At 42.5% G+C, this 16299-nt stretch overlaps 1 protein-coding gene across 1 annotated transcript in view; it reads right to left on the bottom strand.

Annotated features, from left to right (window-relative positions):
• LOC124622982 (venom carboxylesterase-6-like) overlaps nt 1–14545 on the bottom strand; it is a 111669-nt gene extending 97124 nt beyond the window's left edge. Inside the window, exons 1-2 of the mRNA XM_047148771.1 lie at nt 14453–14545; nt 6400–6552 (exon numbers count right to left, since the gene is read on the bottom strand). Coding sequence (XP_047004727.1) covers nt 6400–6552; nt 14453–14545 — 246 coding nt within the window. The remainder of the gene's footprint in view (nt 1–6399; nt 6553–14452) is intronic.
• Between the last annotated feature and the right edge of the window lie 1754 nt (nt 14546–16299).

The following is a 16299-nucleotide window of genomic DNA, read 5'->3' as shown; positions in this document are numbered from 1 at the left end:
GAAGAGAGTTGGCGCAGGATACACTCGACAGACGGGTCAAAATTGACAACATTTCTCTTAATTTAAGTTCATCCATAATCTTCAGAGCTTCCCATGGCCTTTCAATAGTTTAAGCTCCTCACATTACAAAATATGCTTATATCCTACTAAATACAAGGCCAGTATTACATATATAGTTCGCTATGATAAATTTGCCTGCTTTACTCAGACGACGGATTCCAAAGACTGCAATAGACTCTGGACAATTGTATTTTCCTCTGAATTTCCATCCCATCTAATGGAAATACGAATATTATAATTTCTGAGAATCCAAATACAGGGGGTCTCAAACGGTTTGGGTCAAATGGAGACAGGTGGTGGTGGATCCACAACCAATGGTTGGAAAAGTATATTTGTTGTGTCATGGACATACACAATGTACAAAGCATTACAACGGTGTAGGTCATAGTAACTGTTCAATGCGACAACCGCCAGTCTCAACGCATGTATTGCAACGGTGCATGCAGTTCTGCCGCACTCTCTAGGGGTCACCAGTGTCCTACACTAGAGCAGGCAGCAGGTGTTAGTGTACGCCCCTAACAACCAAACAAACATGCTGTACACAACTTGGCTCATAGCAACTGTGTCATGTGACGACTACATGCATCGCATGGCGCATTAAACTGTGCTGCATGCACGCCACTATCCATGGTGTCTCGTATCCATTGCATCAGATAGCGTGTTATGTGATTACGGTGATGCGTATATAGCGCATGAGACTTAGTCAAAAATGGAAAATACTAATCACGAGAGTTGTCAGACATGCATTTAATATACTGGAAGAAGTTTGTCACCGTGGATACCAACAAACGGGAAATGAGGTCGTTAACGAGACAGAGAGCTGGAAAGGTTCCCGCCAAAGACATATCCGAACATCAGACTTTGAGTGGACGGTTTTCGATCGTTTAACCAGCCATCTAGCAATAAGTATCTGTCAACTTGCTCGTGAAGCGCACATTTCGAAGTATACAGTGTGAAGAGTACTGGTGGAACAGGTATTACGCTCCCATCACAAAGAATGTGTGCGAACCACGCATTCATTTCTGTCAATCGATTATACACCGCAGTGCTCTAGTGCCGAACTGCGTACAGTTTGTATTGTTCACGACTGAGGCTTCATTCCTCCTTGATGGTGATTCCAACAACCGCAAAACCCAAGTCTGGAGTGAGGATAATCCCCACGCCAACCACATCGGTGACCGTCGGCAACGATGCTCTCTTAATGTATGGGCAGCATTGCCCTTATTTACTGTCTGCCCATTTGACTGGTCCACTTTATCTCGAGTTCCTGCGAGATGTACTGCCACAGTTCTTGGAGACTGTCCCATTGTTGTCCGCTAAAGAACGCGATTTCAACACAACGATGCACCAGTCCACTTCGATGTTAACGCCAGCGAGCACCTAAACAACACATAGACTCTTCGCAAGGCCAGAAAGGGAGGCTCTGTCACATGGCCAGCGCGATAGCCGGATCTCGTACTTATGGACTTATTCTTCTGGGCTTTCGTCGGGACATTGGTGTTCGAAACGCACATAGAAATTGATGACGACCTGCTTGCTAGGGTCCAAGCTGCCCGTCAGCTGGTACAACAGACATCAGGGATCTTTTTGTACAGCACAACTTCATGCACCCTTTTCATACAAGCATTGAGAATGGTGATCGTCATTTTGAACAATTACTATGAGCTACGATGTTGTTAAGCGTTGTACGCTGTGTATGACCACAACATAATAAATATGCATTTCCGACCATTGCTTTCCTATCTCAGTATGATCGGTTACGGACCCATTATCATCTGTTTCATTTGTCCCGAAAGGTTTGAGACAACCTTTATATCAGAACATGCTAACTAAACCGGAAGATCGATCCACCTACTTGAATTTCCCACTATTCGTGTCCAATGGCAGCATGTTAAAAACTCCGTGTGCAGCGGCGTGAAACCTCACGCCTACGGAAGAACGTCTTCGCGCCCGGCACTAGAATCGAGGCTCTCGAGGTGTGCGCGTGTGCAAGCAATTCCTGTGGGTGACGGCCGTTTGACAGCATGACGTCAGTGGCCGCCCTTTTGGATGAAGTCGGCGACCGGCCTGAACTGTACCCTAAGCTTGACACCAATGGCTATGACAGATTGTTACAATTTTCGACGCATTTCTTGAGCTACCTTACCTATAGGGTAGCTGCAAAGAGCACCAAAGTGGGGACAGAGTTCCTTTTTCCCTCTGCCCGTGGTTTGTCGAGTCCTATATTGCTAATGGACAGCAGTGCAATAGGCAGCCGTTTGGTAAAATTTTTGCATAGAGCACAACACAATTTAATCAATGTAACCAAGTGCTTTAAGGATTAGGAAACAACAAGGAAGAGACATGGAGACACCGGAATGTTTAAGATTTAGGAACTGTATTTTAAAACTGCTGAATAATTCCAAAACCAGATCTGAACTCTCGCCATAGTGCAGTCGTTAGTTATGAAACACAAACAAAAACTAGATCGGTTGCATTAACATAGGAAATTAAGAGGAGGGACTTGGATAAGCAGAAAGAACCAGATGTTTTTGAGGGTTTCATAAAATCCGTTAGGCAGTTACTGATTGAAACTGGTTAAAAATACATTAGAATTTGAATGGTTAGCTTAGAGAAATGAAATAGTGAATCCGGAAGAGGGTCACACCCACCAGAAATTCCCAGTTAACTTACGCTATACTGAATGGATGAAAGGAGAAAGGAAGTAAGCAAAACGAAAAGTTGTAGGAGTACGCCACCTATAGGAAAGTGAAAAAACCTGTGGAAAGAAGGAAGCAGCTGTATGAATATCAGAAACTCAGATGACAATGCAGTACTAAGCAAACGAGGGAAAGCTGAAAGGTGGAAATAATATGTACAAAGGTTATACAAAAGAAAAGGACTTCAGGATCATATTATGAAAACGGAAGAGGAGTAGAAGAAGCCGAGGTAAGAAGTACGATTTTGGGAAGAGAATTTTACAGGTCAGTGAGAGACATAAGTAGCAAAACGTCTCCTGTTGTAGACTACATTCCCGTGGAATTTTTAACACATTTTGACAATCTAATCATGACATGCCAATACCACCTAGTTTGCAGGATATTTGATACTATGTACTAACGGGTGTGAATATTAGTGAACAATTACTTTAATAGTTCACAGTAGTAAACAACTAACATGAAATATGTACAGTGGAACGGAAAACTGCTGGGAAACACAATCGTTAAAGGTTTCTCAAGTCTGCTTTCACCCAAATGAATTGCATAAAATTCCTCGCGAAATGATTACCATAGGCTGTCACAAGTAAGCATAGACTATGGTAGTTTTCCTAGTAGTCTTTTACAGTTAAAATCATAACCATGTTACTTGTACGTTATACGTGTTGTGTACTTATCAAACATTAACCCAATTTGATCGTCCTGTTTACATATGTAGATTCCCTTAGAAAGCAGAAGCGTTGTACTGTCTAGAAACTCAGTGATGATATATAAAGGGTGACGTAACCTACAGAACATTTTTGTTTTACATAGCTATCCACCTGCTGTTTCTTAAAAGTAAACAGTATTTATAAAAAAAATTTAAAATGTCAGTGTTTAATTCAGGTTTCATTAGCAAATTATTGATGTGTAACATGAGGGATATTGCAGAAAGAAATGAAAAAAAGCGATAAATATTTATCATGAAGTACTAGAAAACACAATTTACTCAAAAAACCTCCGTTCAGCTTGTATGAAACATGTTTTTGTTATTGATAAACAACTTTCACACTTATCAGTAATAACAGGAAACTCTTGCCTTTGATCACGATGAAGAACAGTAAAAGAGGTATAAAATAATCCCAATAATTATATAGCTTTTCTATGTTTTTGCTTGTAAACTGTATTTGCATCAAAAGTAATTGCTTTGATTACGTAAAAGCGAAGAAATTGTGGAACCAATTAGTTTTTTATTACTTATAAAATTCAATTTATATTTTTAGGCACATAAAATACACAATTGGCAAACACTAAGAGAAGTGCGGTCGTAGTTTTGGCAGAGCGCAACTATACGTATAATCTTTTCTCGTTGCTACATTAATTACAGAGATATCGTCATCAAATTCTTCTTTTCAAATGGAGCTGAATAGCTTCTATTGTTAATTCGTCGATTTAAAAGAGACGTAATCAACGGCGTTTAACTCTTCAAAATCCAATTAGTAGTTTCATGGAAATCACAACATTCAAAAATTACAATTAGCGAATATTTAATAATAGCAGTATGGATGCAAAGTGCCTCTATCTCAGAAGATACTAACGCACGATTGTGTGCGCTCGACATGGGGTAATTTCCATCTCTAGTATTTAGCTGGAAATGGATGTAGATGTGGAGTGACCTGTGTCAACTTTCAAACCTCCTCAAAGTGTCACTTCAGGTGGGAGTATGTGACTCTGTTGTCGGTATTCGTCTGTCATACGTTATTGTTTGCACTTGTACCGTATTTCTCCATCTCCATTTTTTCATCACGACTATCACTTGCTAGAACAACAGCGAAAATACAACACTATACGCTATACAGATTCATCATAGTCACTTTGCACACTAGGTGTCCTAGAAGTACCAACGATAAAATACACTAATAGCCATTAAGATTGTTACACCAATAAGAAATGCAGATGATAAACGGGTATTAATAGGACAAATATATTATACTAGAACTGACATGTGATTACATTTTCACTCAATTTGGGTGCATGGATCCTGAGAAATCAGTACCCACAACAACCACCTCTGGCCGTAAGAACGGCCTTGATACGCCTAGGCATTGAGTCAGATTGGATGCCGCGTACAGGTACAGCTGCCCATGGAGCTTCGACACGATACCACAGTTCATCAAGAGTAGTGACTGGCGTGTTGTGACGAGCCAGCTGCTCGGCCACCATTGACCAGACGTTTTCAGTTGGTGAGAGATCTGGAGAATGTGCTGGCCAGGGCAGCAGTCGAACATTTTCTGTATCCAGAAAGGCCCGTACAAGACCTGCAGCATGCGCTCGTGGATTATCCTGCTGAAATGTATGGTTTCGCAGGGATCGAATGAAGGGTAGAGCCATGGGTCGTAGCACATCTGAAATGTAGCGTCCACTGTTCGAAGTGGCGTCAATGCGAACAACAGGTGACCGAGACGTTTAACCAATGGCACCCCATACCGTCACGCGGGGTGATACGCCAGTATGGCGATGACGAATACACGCTTCCAATGTGCGTTCACCGCGATGTCGCCAAACACGGATGCGACCATCATGATGCTGTAAACAGAACCTGGATTCATCCGAAAAATGACGTTTTGCCATTCGTGCACCCAGTTTCGCCGTTGAGTACACCATTGCAGGCACTTCTGCTGTGATGCAGCGTCAAGGGTATCCGCAGCCATGGTCTCCGAGCTGATAGTCCATGCTGCTGCAAACGTCGTCCAACTGTTCGTGCAGATGGTTGTTGTCTTGCAAACGTCCCCATCTGTTGACTCAGGGATCGAGACGTGGCTGCACGATCCGTTGCAGCCATGAGGATAAGATGCCTGACATCTCTACTGCTAGTGATACGAGGCCGTTGGGATCCAGCACAGTGTTCCGTATTACCGTCCTGAACCCACCAATTCTACATTCTGCTAATAGTCTTTGGATCTCGACCAACGCGAGCAGCAATGCCGCGATACGATAAACCGCAATCGCGATAGGCTACAATCCGACCTTTATCAAAGTCGGAAACGTGATGGTACGCATTTCTCCTCCTTACACAAGGCATCACAACAACGTTTCACCATTCTACACCGGTCAACGGCTGTTCGTGTATGAGACATCGGTTGGAAACTTTCCTCATGTCAGCACGTTGTAGGTGTCGCCACCGGCGCCAACCTTGTGTGAATGCTCTGAAAAGCTAATCATTTGCACATCACAGCATCTTCTTCCTGTCGGTTAAATTTCGCGTCTGTAGCACGTCATCTTCGTGGTGCAGCAATTTTAATGGCCAGTAGTGTACCTGTTATTCAAAAATCTCTTGATCAGTTTTTGCGAATTTATGCCAATTAACCAGCATCTTGTTACGAAAGTAACATGTCGAAGTGTCATATAGTACTCCCATGGTCTCTTGAAGTCAAAATAGAGTTGATTGTAAGTGACCACGGCTTGACGTGTTACTTTCGTGGTGAGAGTCATTAGAGTCAAAACAGATTGACATAAATCCACCAAATGTGATCAACAAATTTGTGAATAAAAGGTTGTATTTGAAATAGCTCCCAAAAGTCAGCTTGATAATGTCAAATTTCATGGAACTACAAAAGCTTGAAGCAGGTGTAAGACACACGAGTAAGTCAGTGTCTATACTTACGCGGAACCTGAGATCCCCCAGAGGGGGTGTGGCGTACGGGATGCCGAGAAGCCTGCTGTAGACCGTCCCATTCAGCGAGGTGGTCACGGTGCCCCGTAGTTCACCATTCTCAGTCGTCACGAAAACGTAACTGCCACCGCCGTCTTGAGTCACCTGCAACAAAGGCGTCGATGAGAATTTCTTGAACGGGACTGGAGCTAACTACACAGGTTTCCACAAATCCACAAATCAGGGTAAAATCCCAAGCAAAGTCGTAAAAGTTTTTGTTGATGGCTCACCTAGAACGAATGAAGCGTTGTAATTAACACTTTAAAACCGTCTGATGTGATCATAAAACATTTCGCATAGACTTAATAGACATGATTAATAATGTTGATAACATTTAATTCCTAATTTCTTCAACGTTTTCCGATACTTCGTAATTTCAGTCGTAATAGCGCCAGAGTTTCGATGGTAGCAAAAAATATATTAATGACGACGAGTAGTATCTCACATATTCTCGATAAGTTTCTATATTGTCCTTCTCTTAGGACCACAAAATGGCGAGGAGCCTCAGTATTTCACACGCTGGACTCGTGTTCGGAAGGGTTAAGTTTCAAAGGCCGTTATAGCTGATATAATGTTTGAAGGAAGTGTTAATGGATGATAGAGACACTATGTGTGCCACATACGTAGCATCAGTATTATCCTTTGAAATAATTTTACGATGGTAACATCGATGTCACCCACCTTGAAAATTAAAGCAATTCCTTGCCATTTACGTGCGTCTACAAAGCTGAAAGTGATAAAATAAACAAAACTTCTCTAAAACGTTTGCTGCTCGTTGACGTTGTAATATTAAGATAGCATTAGACATCAGGAGAAGCCGTGGTTGGGATAAGAACACGACGTCAAAAGAAAGTACTATTAAAGGAAGTTGGGGATTTGTGAATCTTCAGGGGTATAGTCACAGTGAAATGTAATCACACGTAAAGCATTTTATGATCTCTCTCATACCAGTTGATATCGATCATTTCATTTGTAGGACAATAATTTCATACAAAACTAATTGTTCGCGAATGTCAAATTATGTGTATTGCTTCTTACATTCGTTGTGCATAGAAACTAACCAATGTAAATTTTATAAAATTGATTACAATATTTTCAGTAAATTTTAAAATGTTTTCTCTAAAAAATATGTATCAATCAATTTAAGTACTGTCATCGCCAGCGATGTAAACAATTAGATTCTTTGGCTTCGAGTGTAATCTCTCTGCCCTTTCTCGATTAGCAGGAAGAGTAGTTGAAAGGAATGGTCTTGTGAAGTCCCTTGAAACCGTCGGTCATGTTTTATGCAGACGTAGCGAACGGTTGAAATTTTTTAGCTCGGGTGAGCTGACGAAAGCGATATTAACACAGAAGCAAAACGAGAGAACTAGTGTTATTTCGCACTTAAAGTGACCCATCAAACCCTTACAATTCTACATAGTTTCAGGTTTTTTCTTATAGGAACAACTATTTAAATACTAGATTAAAACTTTTAAATGTGGACATATATACTTTTAAAATTAGGTAAAACTAACCGATATCAGCGCTTTGGTGTGTCGATGGAAGTTTAAATTTTATTAAAAGTGATATGCGACAAAAGGTGCTCGTTAACTTACCAGATAAACATTATGCACACCTGAATTTCTATTTAACCCCTATTCTTACCTAACTGAGATAATGCTGTGTCTCTTACGATCGCTATATGACAGATGAGGAACTCTAAAAAATGGCTCTGAGCACAGTGGGACTTAACATCTGAGGTCATCAGTCCCCTAGAACTTAGAACTACTTAAACCTAAGGACTTCACACACATCCATGCCCGAGGCAGGATTCGAACCTGCGACCGTAGCAGTCTCGCGGTTTCGGACTGAAGCACCTAGAACCGCACGGCCACCGCGGCCGGCGATGAGGAACTCTAGTCTCCCTTCGAATTTATGACTGTAAATGTTATACAGTTTAACTTTTTGCTGTTAAACTGACAGTCGTAACGTGTAGTAATTATGTTACCATTTCTTGGCTCCATAGTTTTATTGACGTCCTTTTAAAGAATACATATACGTCATTCTTATCTAATAATTTTAGTTTGGAGGTTTGTTGTTTGCCATTTACCTTATTAATCTTTTATTCTATGGAGATGTTTTCATTTTATTAACTGATTTGTCGTTCGTAACGAAGGAAACGCATTTCCTTTCAGCGAAGTTCCCACCGTGCATTTGCTTAAAGAGATTCTAGTAAACCACTGAAAGGCTATGGCAGAATAACGTTATTTTGAAAATTTATACCAAATTATACGAAATCAACATCTTAATCGTTTTAACAAATCACAGCCCACCCATTTCAAAAGCTGATTCATTTTCAGTGCACGCTTTTCCCGAGCTTTATTAATTTGTATGGCGAAAATGTATCTTCTACTTTGATTCACTTAGCAAATAAACAATGTAAACAGCCATTTATGTAATGGTACCTTGCTGTTGTCACCCTACCATACTTTCAAACTAGGCTTTAAACCACCTTCACACGCTGCAGTAAATCATCTCTACAGCATCTACTTTTATATGAATAAGTATCAGCCTAGGGGACAAAGTATTTTTTTCCTATTCTACATTTAATTCGATACCAAAGCCCATATGCCAGTGACCACTCAATATTTCCTACGATGAGATCTTTCTGTTGGGCGCGGTGTGCAGTGTCATAACACAGAAATGAAAGCTTATTATTCTGAAACTGTAGACGTGACGTTGAGCAACGATTGCAGTGACTGTCATTAGTAAAGGACAGTATGTGTACCTTTCCCGTGTACTCACAGGGTTTCAAAAAACTTCACCCTCAATTTCATTACATCCTTGTAAGGATGACGGACGGTTCTTCTGCGCAATGTATATCAAAATTATAGTACACTATATGAATAATTAATGATACATGGCCATACGTACAAGGGGTGCTGAAAAGCAATGCCCCCTAAATTTATTTGTGAAACTTCTTGAAGCTTTTAAAATAATACAGAAGTTTTCGACATTTTACGTCTTTGTCCCTCTTGTCTATACATTTGCAGTCCTCTGCCGCTAAAGGGCTGCGAAGTGTTTCATGTAATGTAGCGGTGTGTAACGTAAAATGTCGTTAAGGCCCACCCGGTTAGCCGTGCGGTCTAACACACGGCTTCCCGGACTGGGGAGGAGCGCCTGGTCCCCAGCATGAATCCGCCCGACGGACCTGTGTCGAGGTCCGGTGAGCCGGCCAGTGTGTGGATGGTTTTTAGACGCTTTTCCATCTTCCTTGGCGAATGCGGGCTGGCTTCCCTTATTCCGACTCAGCTACACTATGTCGGCGATTGCTGCACAAACAAGTTCTCCACACAAGCGTACACCACCATTACTCTACCACGCAAACAAAGGGGTTACACTCGTCCGGTGTGAGACGTGAGACGGTGGAGTCCACTGGGGAACGAACTGCAGGATAACCCTGAAAGAGAGGTTCGGTGTGGGGCGGTGGGGTCGTTTAGTGGACTGCGGTAGTCGTCGTGGGGTTGTGAACCACTGCGGCTGCGGGAGGGGGGGGGGGGGGCGACGGAGCCTCTCCGCCGTTTCTAGGCCCCACGGTTAACATACAATACAGTAGTACAGTAGGTGAGAAATAGCCTGCTATAATCGAGTTTAGAATTCGAAGAATTCGTACACATGTGTAACATCTTCTCCTTAAGCATGACAATCCTATACCACACACGGACGCTGCAAATATCCGACGCCTTGGGTTCATCCGAATTTCATCTCTTTCTAAAACTTAAAAAATACATTTGAGCACTTCACTTTGACAGACATGATACGGTGCAGGCAAAGGTGACGTTGCGGCTCCATCAACAAAGTCAAACATTCTACAGTGACGGTACCAACAAAGAGATCTCTCCTTGGGAGAAATGTGTACGTCGCCAGGGTCACTACGTCGAGAAATAAATACATAGACATGAAGAACAGAGATGTAGAATGATAATAACGTTTGCTTTGTTTAATAAGCTTCAAGAGTCTTCACATAAAAAATTCGGAGGCATTACTTTTCAGCACACCCTCGTAAAATTTATTTGGCACTCACGATTTACAGCTACAGAAAATAAGCAATCAGAGATGTAACAAAGTAGTAGATATTGCTATAATAGTTATAATAGGGGACCATACTCTCCAGAAACCCCTCAGAATGCGAATGTGTGTCGTCTGGTTATAGAGGGTGGTCCATTGATAGTGACCGGGCCAAATATCTCACAAAATAAGTTGGACCAGCGTTCGTGCTGGACGTGCAGGCCGCGTGAGACGACGCTTCATCCAGTCCCAAACATGCTCAATGGGGGACAGATCCGGAGATCTCGCTGGCCAGGGTAGTTGACTTACACCTTCTAGAGCACGTTGGGTGGCACGGGATACATGCGGACGTGCATTGTCCTGTTGGAACAGCATGTTCCCTTGCCGGTCTAGGAATGGTAGAACGATGGGTTCGATGACGGTTTGGATGTACCGTGCACTATTCAGTGTCCCCTCGACGATCACCAGTGGTGTACGGCCAGTGTAGGAGATCGCTCCCCACACCATGATGCCGGGTGTTGGCCCTGTGTGCCTCGGTCGTATGCAGTCCTGATTGTGGCGCTCACCTGCACGGCGCCAAACACGCATATGACCATCATTGGCACCAAGGCAGAAGCGACTCTCATCGCTGAAGACGACACGTCAACATTCGTCCCTCCATTCACGCCTGTCGCGACACCACTGGAGGCGGGCTGCACGATGTTGGGGCGTGAGCGGAAGACGGCCTAACGGTGTGCGGGACCGTAGCCCAGCTTCATGGAGACGGTTGCGAATGGTCCTCGCCGATACCCCAGGAGCAACAGTGTCCCTAATTTGCTGGGAGGTGGCGGTGCGGTCCCCTACGGCACTGCGTAGGATCCTACGGTCTTGGCGTGCATCCGTGCGTCGCTGCGGTCCGGTCCCAGGTCGACGGGCACGTGCACCTTCCGCCGACCACTGGCGACAACATCGATGTACTGTGGAGACCTCACGCCCCACGTGTTGAGCAATTCGGCGGTACGTCCACCCGGCCTCCCGCATGCCCACTATACGCCCTCGCTCAAAGTCCGTCAACTGCACATACGGTTCACGTCCACGCTGTCGCGGCATGCTACCAGTGTTAAAGACTGCGATGGAGCTCCGTATGCCACGGCAAACTGGCTGACACTGACGGCGGCGGTGCACAAATGCTGCGCAGCTAGCGCCATTCGACGGCCAACACCGCGGTTCCTGGTGTGTCCGCTGTGCCGTGCGTGTGATCATTGCTTGTACAGCCCTCTCGCAGTGTCCGGAGCAAGTATGGCGGGTCTGACTCACCGGTGTCAATGTGTTCTTTTTTCCATTTCCAGGAGTGTAGTAGCAACGATATTATATGGGAGAGGGGTGATTGTCTATGGTGTGGTTTTCAAATCGAAGTTGAAGCGGGATGTACATGGACAAAATTAAAGACGATCACGCTTCCCAAGATGGTGCAGTTAAGAAATAGACTTCGCTCTTTCAAAATGATAATGTACATCTCCATAAAGGAATAAGCAAACCATTGAGGTCGAAGGAACTGAGCTCCATTCGCTGAACATGCCTGCTTCTACCTGAATCAAATAAAGAATCTATCGAATGAACTCTTGCGGGGCAGAGAAGTCCACCTAAAAACTCCAGAACAAAATTGACCATGTATCAGGAAGAAAACTTAGGTTCTCCTCGAATGAGAAAGTAATTTGACATTTATATTGAATCCCAAACGCTGTAACACTATAAAAACGATTGCCTAGTATTAATTACATTATAGTACGCCTTGAAGGAAGAAGTAGGGGGTCATGTCACTTATTGGCACAGAATGTCATTTTTCACTAGAGCAGGACAGCTTTTGGTGCGAATCGTTGTTTTTTGTGTATAATTCGAGTTTTCAACATCACATCTGCAAGTATTGAATGGGAAATACTGTTCCAAAATGGATTTTATGGTGAGTAGGGGGGGGGGGGGGGGGGGAGATGAAGAAGTGGAAATGGTCGACACCCTGTAGGGGTCATACCTTGCTACTAAAAAGAAACACTACTCAAAAATCTATCTATAAATAAACCTACTTTTATTCATTTTTTCGGAGGTACAACCACAGTGGATCAGTTACACGTCCAGTACGAATAATGTTGCTTATTGTTGAACTGAAAAATTGAATGAAGTCAAAGAATGACACCATATGTGCAGAAGATTTTTTACTCACTTGCTGTCTTTAAATGTACACAAAAAATTTATAGCCCTGACAGCGAAAATACTTAGAGCCGTTATTATGAAAAACGCCATAATGTACTTCTGTGTCAGCAGAGAAATCCCATTGCATACTATCCCAGCGTGAATAAGTTGCAGTCACAACAAGGAACAACGGTGCGATAACATGCGATAGAGTCATACACTGAATTTGTTCACTGGAAGGTTCTACACAGCTTTGTTCACGGGATCCAACTCAGGTGAAACTCTATGCTAAAACCGTTTCTGCTCTTTTGTTTTCCAAAAAATGTTATTTCTTGCGAGGACGTTCTGGGAAAAAAGCTCTCACCTCACACCGATATGTGGTGTTATGAAATCACCCAGCAGATTAAAATCAGAAACAACAGTTACAGAGTCCCCTACATTAAAAACAATCTGTCGTCCCCCTGACAAGACACGGTTACAGAAAATAAGACTTATTGGAAGCAAACGTTACTAAGATTGCGCAACGAGACTGTACGTTTCGTAACCTGTCGCGTTTTCACAGTCTTTCCTATTTTCGTGCCTGCTGATTGACGATGTTGCAGATCATAAGTTCTCGTTACTGGCAAGTATTCCACGAACTCGCAGTACCGTTTGCGCACGCTTTAATTGGTTTCGTAGCTCGCTTTCATTCCCTCTCCAGACCATTTCGTGTCCGACTCGAGCCAAGCTAATAGTTTTAGTTTTTTAAGATTATCACTCCCGGGAATACACCTCGCCCTGTGGGCGGTAGACCACTATTACTCATATATGTTCTTTTACAATAAATGATTCTCAAAGGTGTCAGTAAGTGTTGGCTTTCGCACAGAGCACCTACCTCGATATGGAAACTATAATAAGCTTTTATTTGAGTGTAGTTCGATTTTTTTCGATTTTTACGTTCTCTTGTGAAGTATCCACAAAAATTCTGTCTGGCGTTATACAACTTTATTTTTTGGGAATAACTTCAAAAAAATCACATTTTGCTTGAATTTGTCAATTAGAAACGCTTAGTGACCTGTTTCTAGATTTGTAATTTTTAGTTTTTGTGCTACTTGCATTTGGAATTTATGATACTGCGTATTGTTTTCGATATTACGTAGTGATTCTTTTTCAAATTTCGAGACTTCTGTTATCGTGTGCTCATCTCAATACACAGTAACCTCTTTTGCAGAAAGCTTTGTACTAGGCAGTTATATAAACAAATAAATAAACGAATAAATATAGTGAGAGACATGAACATAAACACAGCTCAACACCATTGGAAGTTTCTACTTGTAATGTTCTCGTGGAGAATCAACAAACTCACTGTACATGTCTGAAGAAATTAAATGATAGTATTTTCGGGAAAGAGCCTATTAAATCACCACATTCCTGTAGTATCACTGAAATTTCTGTTGAAAAAGATTACAATCATTTTGAACAGTGACCAAAGATGAGTATGTGCTCGTATCTCCGATGCGCTCTATAAAATCAACATATGGCGTTACATTATGTCCTTCCTCTGTGCTAGTGGTATCTAATCTTTCTGACATGTCACTCTTTAAATTCCGTCATGACCGAATCAACGTATGGCGTTACATTATGTCCTTCCTCTGTGCTAGTGGTATCTAATCTTTCTGACATGTCGCTCTTTAAATTCCGTCATGACCGAATTTTTACTGCCAGGATGACCGAGCAATCGCAAAAGGAGAACCCTTTATCACAGATATAGGCGTAATATCGTTGTAAGTGAAAGCGTGTGAGCCGCTACAACCTTGACGACTGGCTGACCGCTCGCGGAGGCCCTCAGCCCCACTGAGAAGCCAATGGAGGTCAGCAACAGGAACTGCACCACAGAGGGACACATGTCTGAACCGATGCTCGCTCCCTACTGCACAGTATCGCCGCTGTCTGCGAGAAGTGGCCAAGTGTACAGTATCGCTTCTTATCTGCAGTTCACGCTGGAGCTGATACCGCGGCGTTTCCTCGATTACAAACAGATGTTTGTTGGTATGGATGCTTCGGAGTTATTTTCGATACGCAAATTGCACTCATTAGCTGTAGCAGTTCATTCGACGACTTGAAACGTACTAGACTGTGTGGAAGAAGAGGTCTTTGTGAGTAATTCCTACTTAGGAAGCTCGAGTCACTGGAGGGGAATATTTCAGCAATTTAAATACAGAACATTTTCGTAGAATTTCCTCTATCTTTATGTAATTCTACGTGGTGGATCCCTTGTTTGGGTTCACAAATATGTTAATCATTTTGTAGAGGAAGAGAAAATTGAGGATCTGTTAGATGACGATCAGTTTGGTTACAGAAAAGGTAAAGGCACCAGAGAAGCAGTTCTGATGCTGCGGATGATAAACGGAACAAGACTGATGAAAAATCCAGACACGTCCATAGGACTTGTCGAACTGCAAAAAGCGTTCGACAGTAGAAAATGGTGCAAGATCTTCAAAATCTTGAGATGAGTGGGGTACGGTAAAGAGAAGACGGGTACAATACAACATATAGAGGAACCTGGAAGGAACAAGAGTGATTGGATTAGAAAGGGTGTAAGACCGGGATGTTGTTTTTCGCCCCTACTGCACAGTCTACACGTGGAAGAAGCAATGACCGAAATAAAATTAAAGGTTCACGAGCGGAATAGAAATTCAGGGTGATACGATATCAATGATAAAAATCGCTTATGACATTTCTGTCTTCAATGAAGGTGAAGAATAATTACAGGGTGTGTTGAATGGAATCGTCTAATCAGCGTAGAATATGAACTGAGAGTTAATCGAAGAAAGATAAAAGTAACGAAAAGTAGCAGAAATGAGAACAGCGTGAAACTCGAAATCAGAATTTGTGATCATGAATTTAAGGAATTCTGCTACCTTGGCAGTAAAATTATCCATGACGGATGGAACAAAGAAGACAGAAAAGCAGACTAGAACTGGCAAAATGGGTGCTCTTGATCAAGAGAAGTCTAGTAGTATCAAACATAGACCTTAATTTGAGGAAGAAATTTCTGAGAATGCATGTTTGGAACACAGTGTTGTATGGAAGTGAAACATGTACTGTGGGAAAACCGGAACTGAAGAGAATGTAAGCATCTCAGTGTTGTGCTGCAGACGAATGTTAAAAATAATGTAAACTGATAAGGTAAAGAATGAGGAGGTTCTTTGCAGCATGGACGAGGAAATTACTATACGGGAAACACTGACAAGAAGAAGGGTTAATGCAATGGAATAATTATTATCACAGCAGGGAATAATCTCCATAGTACTAGAGGGAAATGTAGTGGGTAAAAACGGCAGCCTGAGGATGGCGCATTGAAGCGGAGAAACTGGTGGCCACAAAATAAATAAAATCATAACGACGGCTGTAGGCGCTTCATTTTCTCACAATGACAGAGATAGGACAGTGTAGCTTACCTACGGGGTTGACAACACAGATTATACTTCAGGCCAGGCTGCTTCTGAGAATGGTATGTTTGGAGCACAACATTGTATGGTAGAGAAACATGGACTGTGGGAAAACCGGAACAGAAGAGAATCGAAGCATTTGAGATATGGTGCTACAGACGAATGCTGAAAATTAGGTGGGCTCATAACGTAAGGAATGAGGAGGTTC

Source organism: Schistocerca americana, chromosome 7 (assembly GCF_021461395.2).
Source record: "Schistocerca americana isolate TAMUIC-IGC-003095 chromosome 7, iqSchAmer2.1, whole genome shotgun sequence".
NCBI lineage: Eukaryota > Metazoa > Arthropoda > Insecta > Orthoptera > Acrididae > Schistocerca > Schistocerca americana.
The sequence above is the reverse complement of the archived record's forward strand: the minus strand, read 5'-3'. Positions and strand labels throughout refer to the sequence as shown.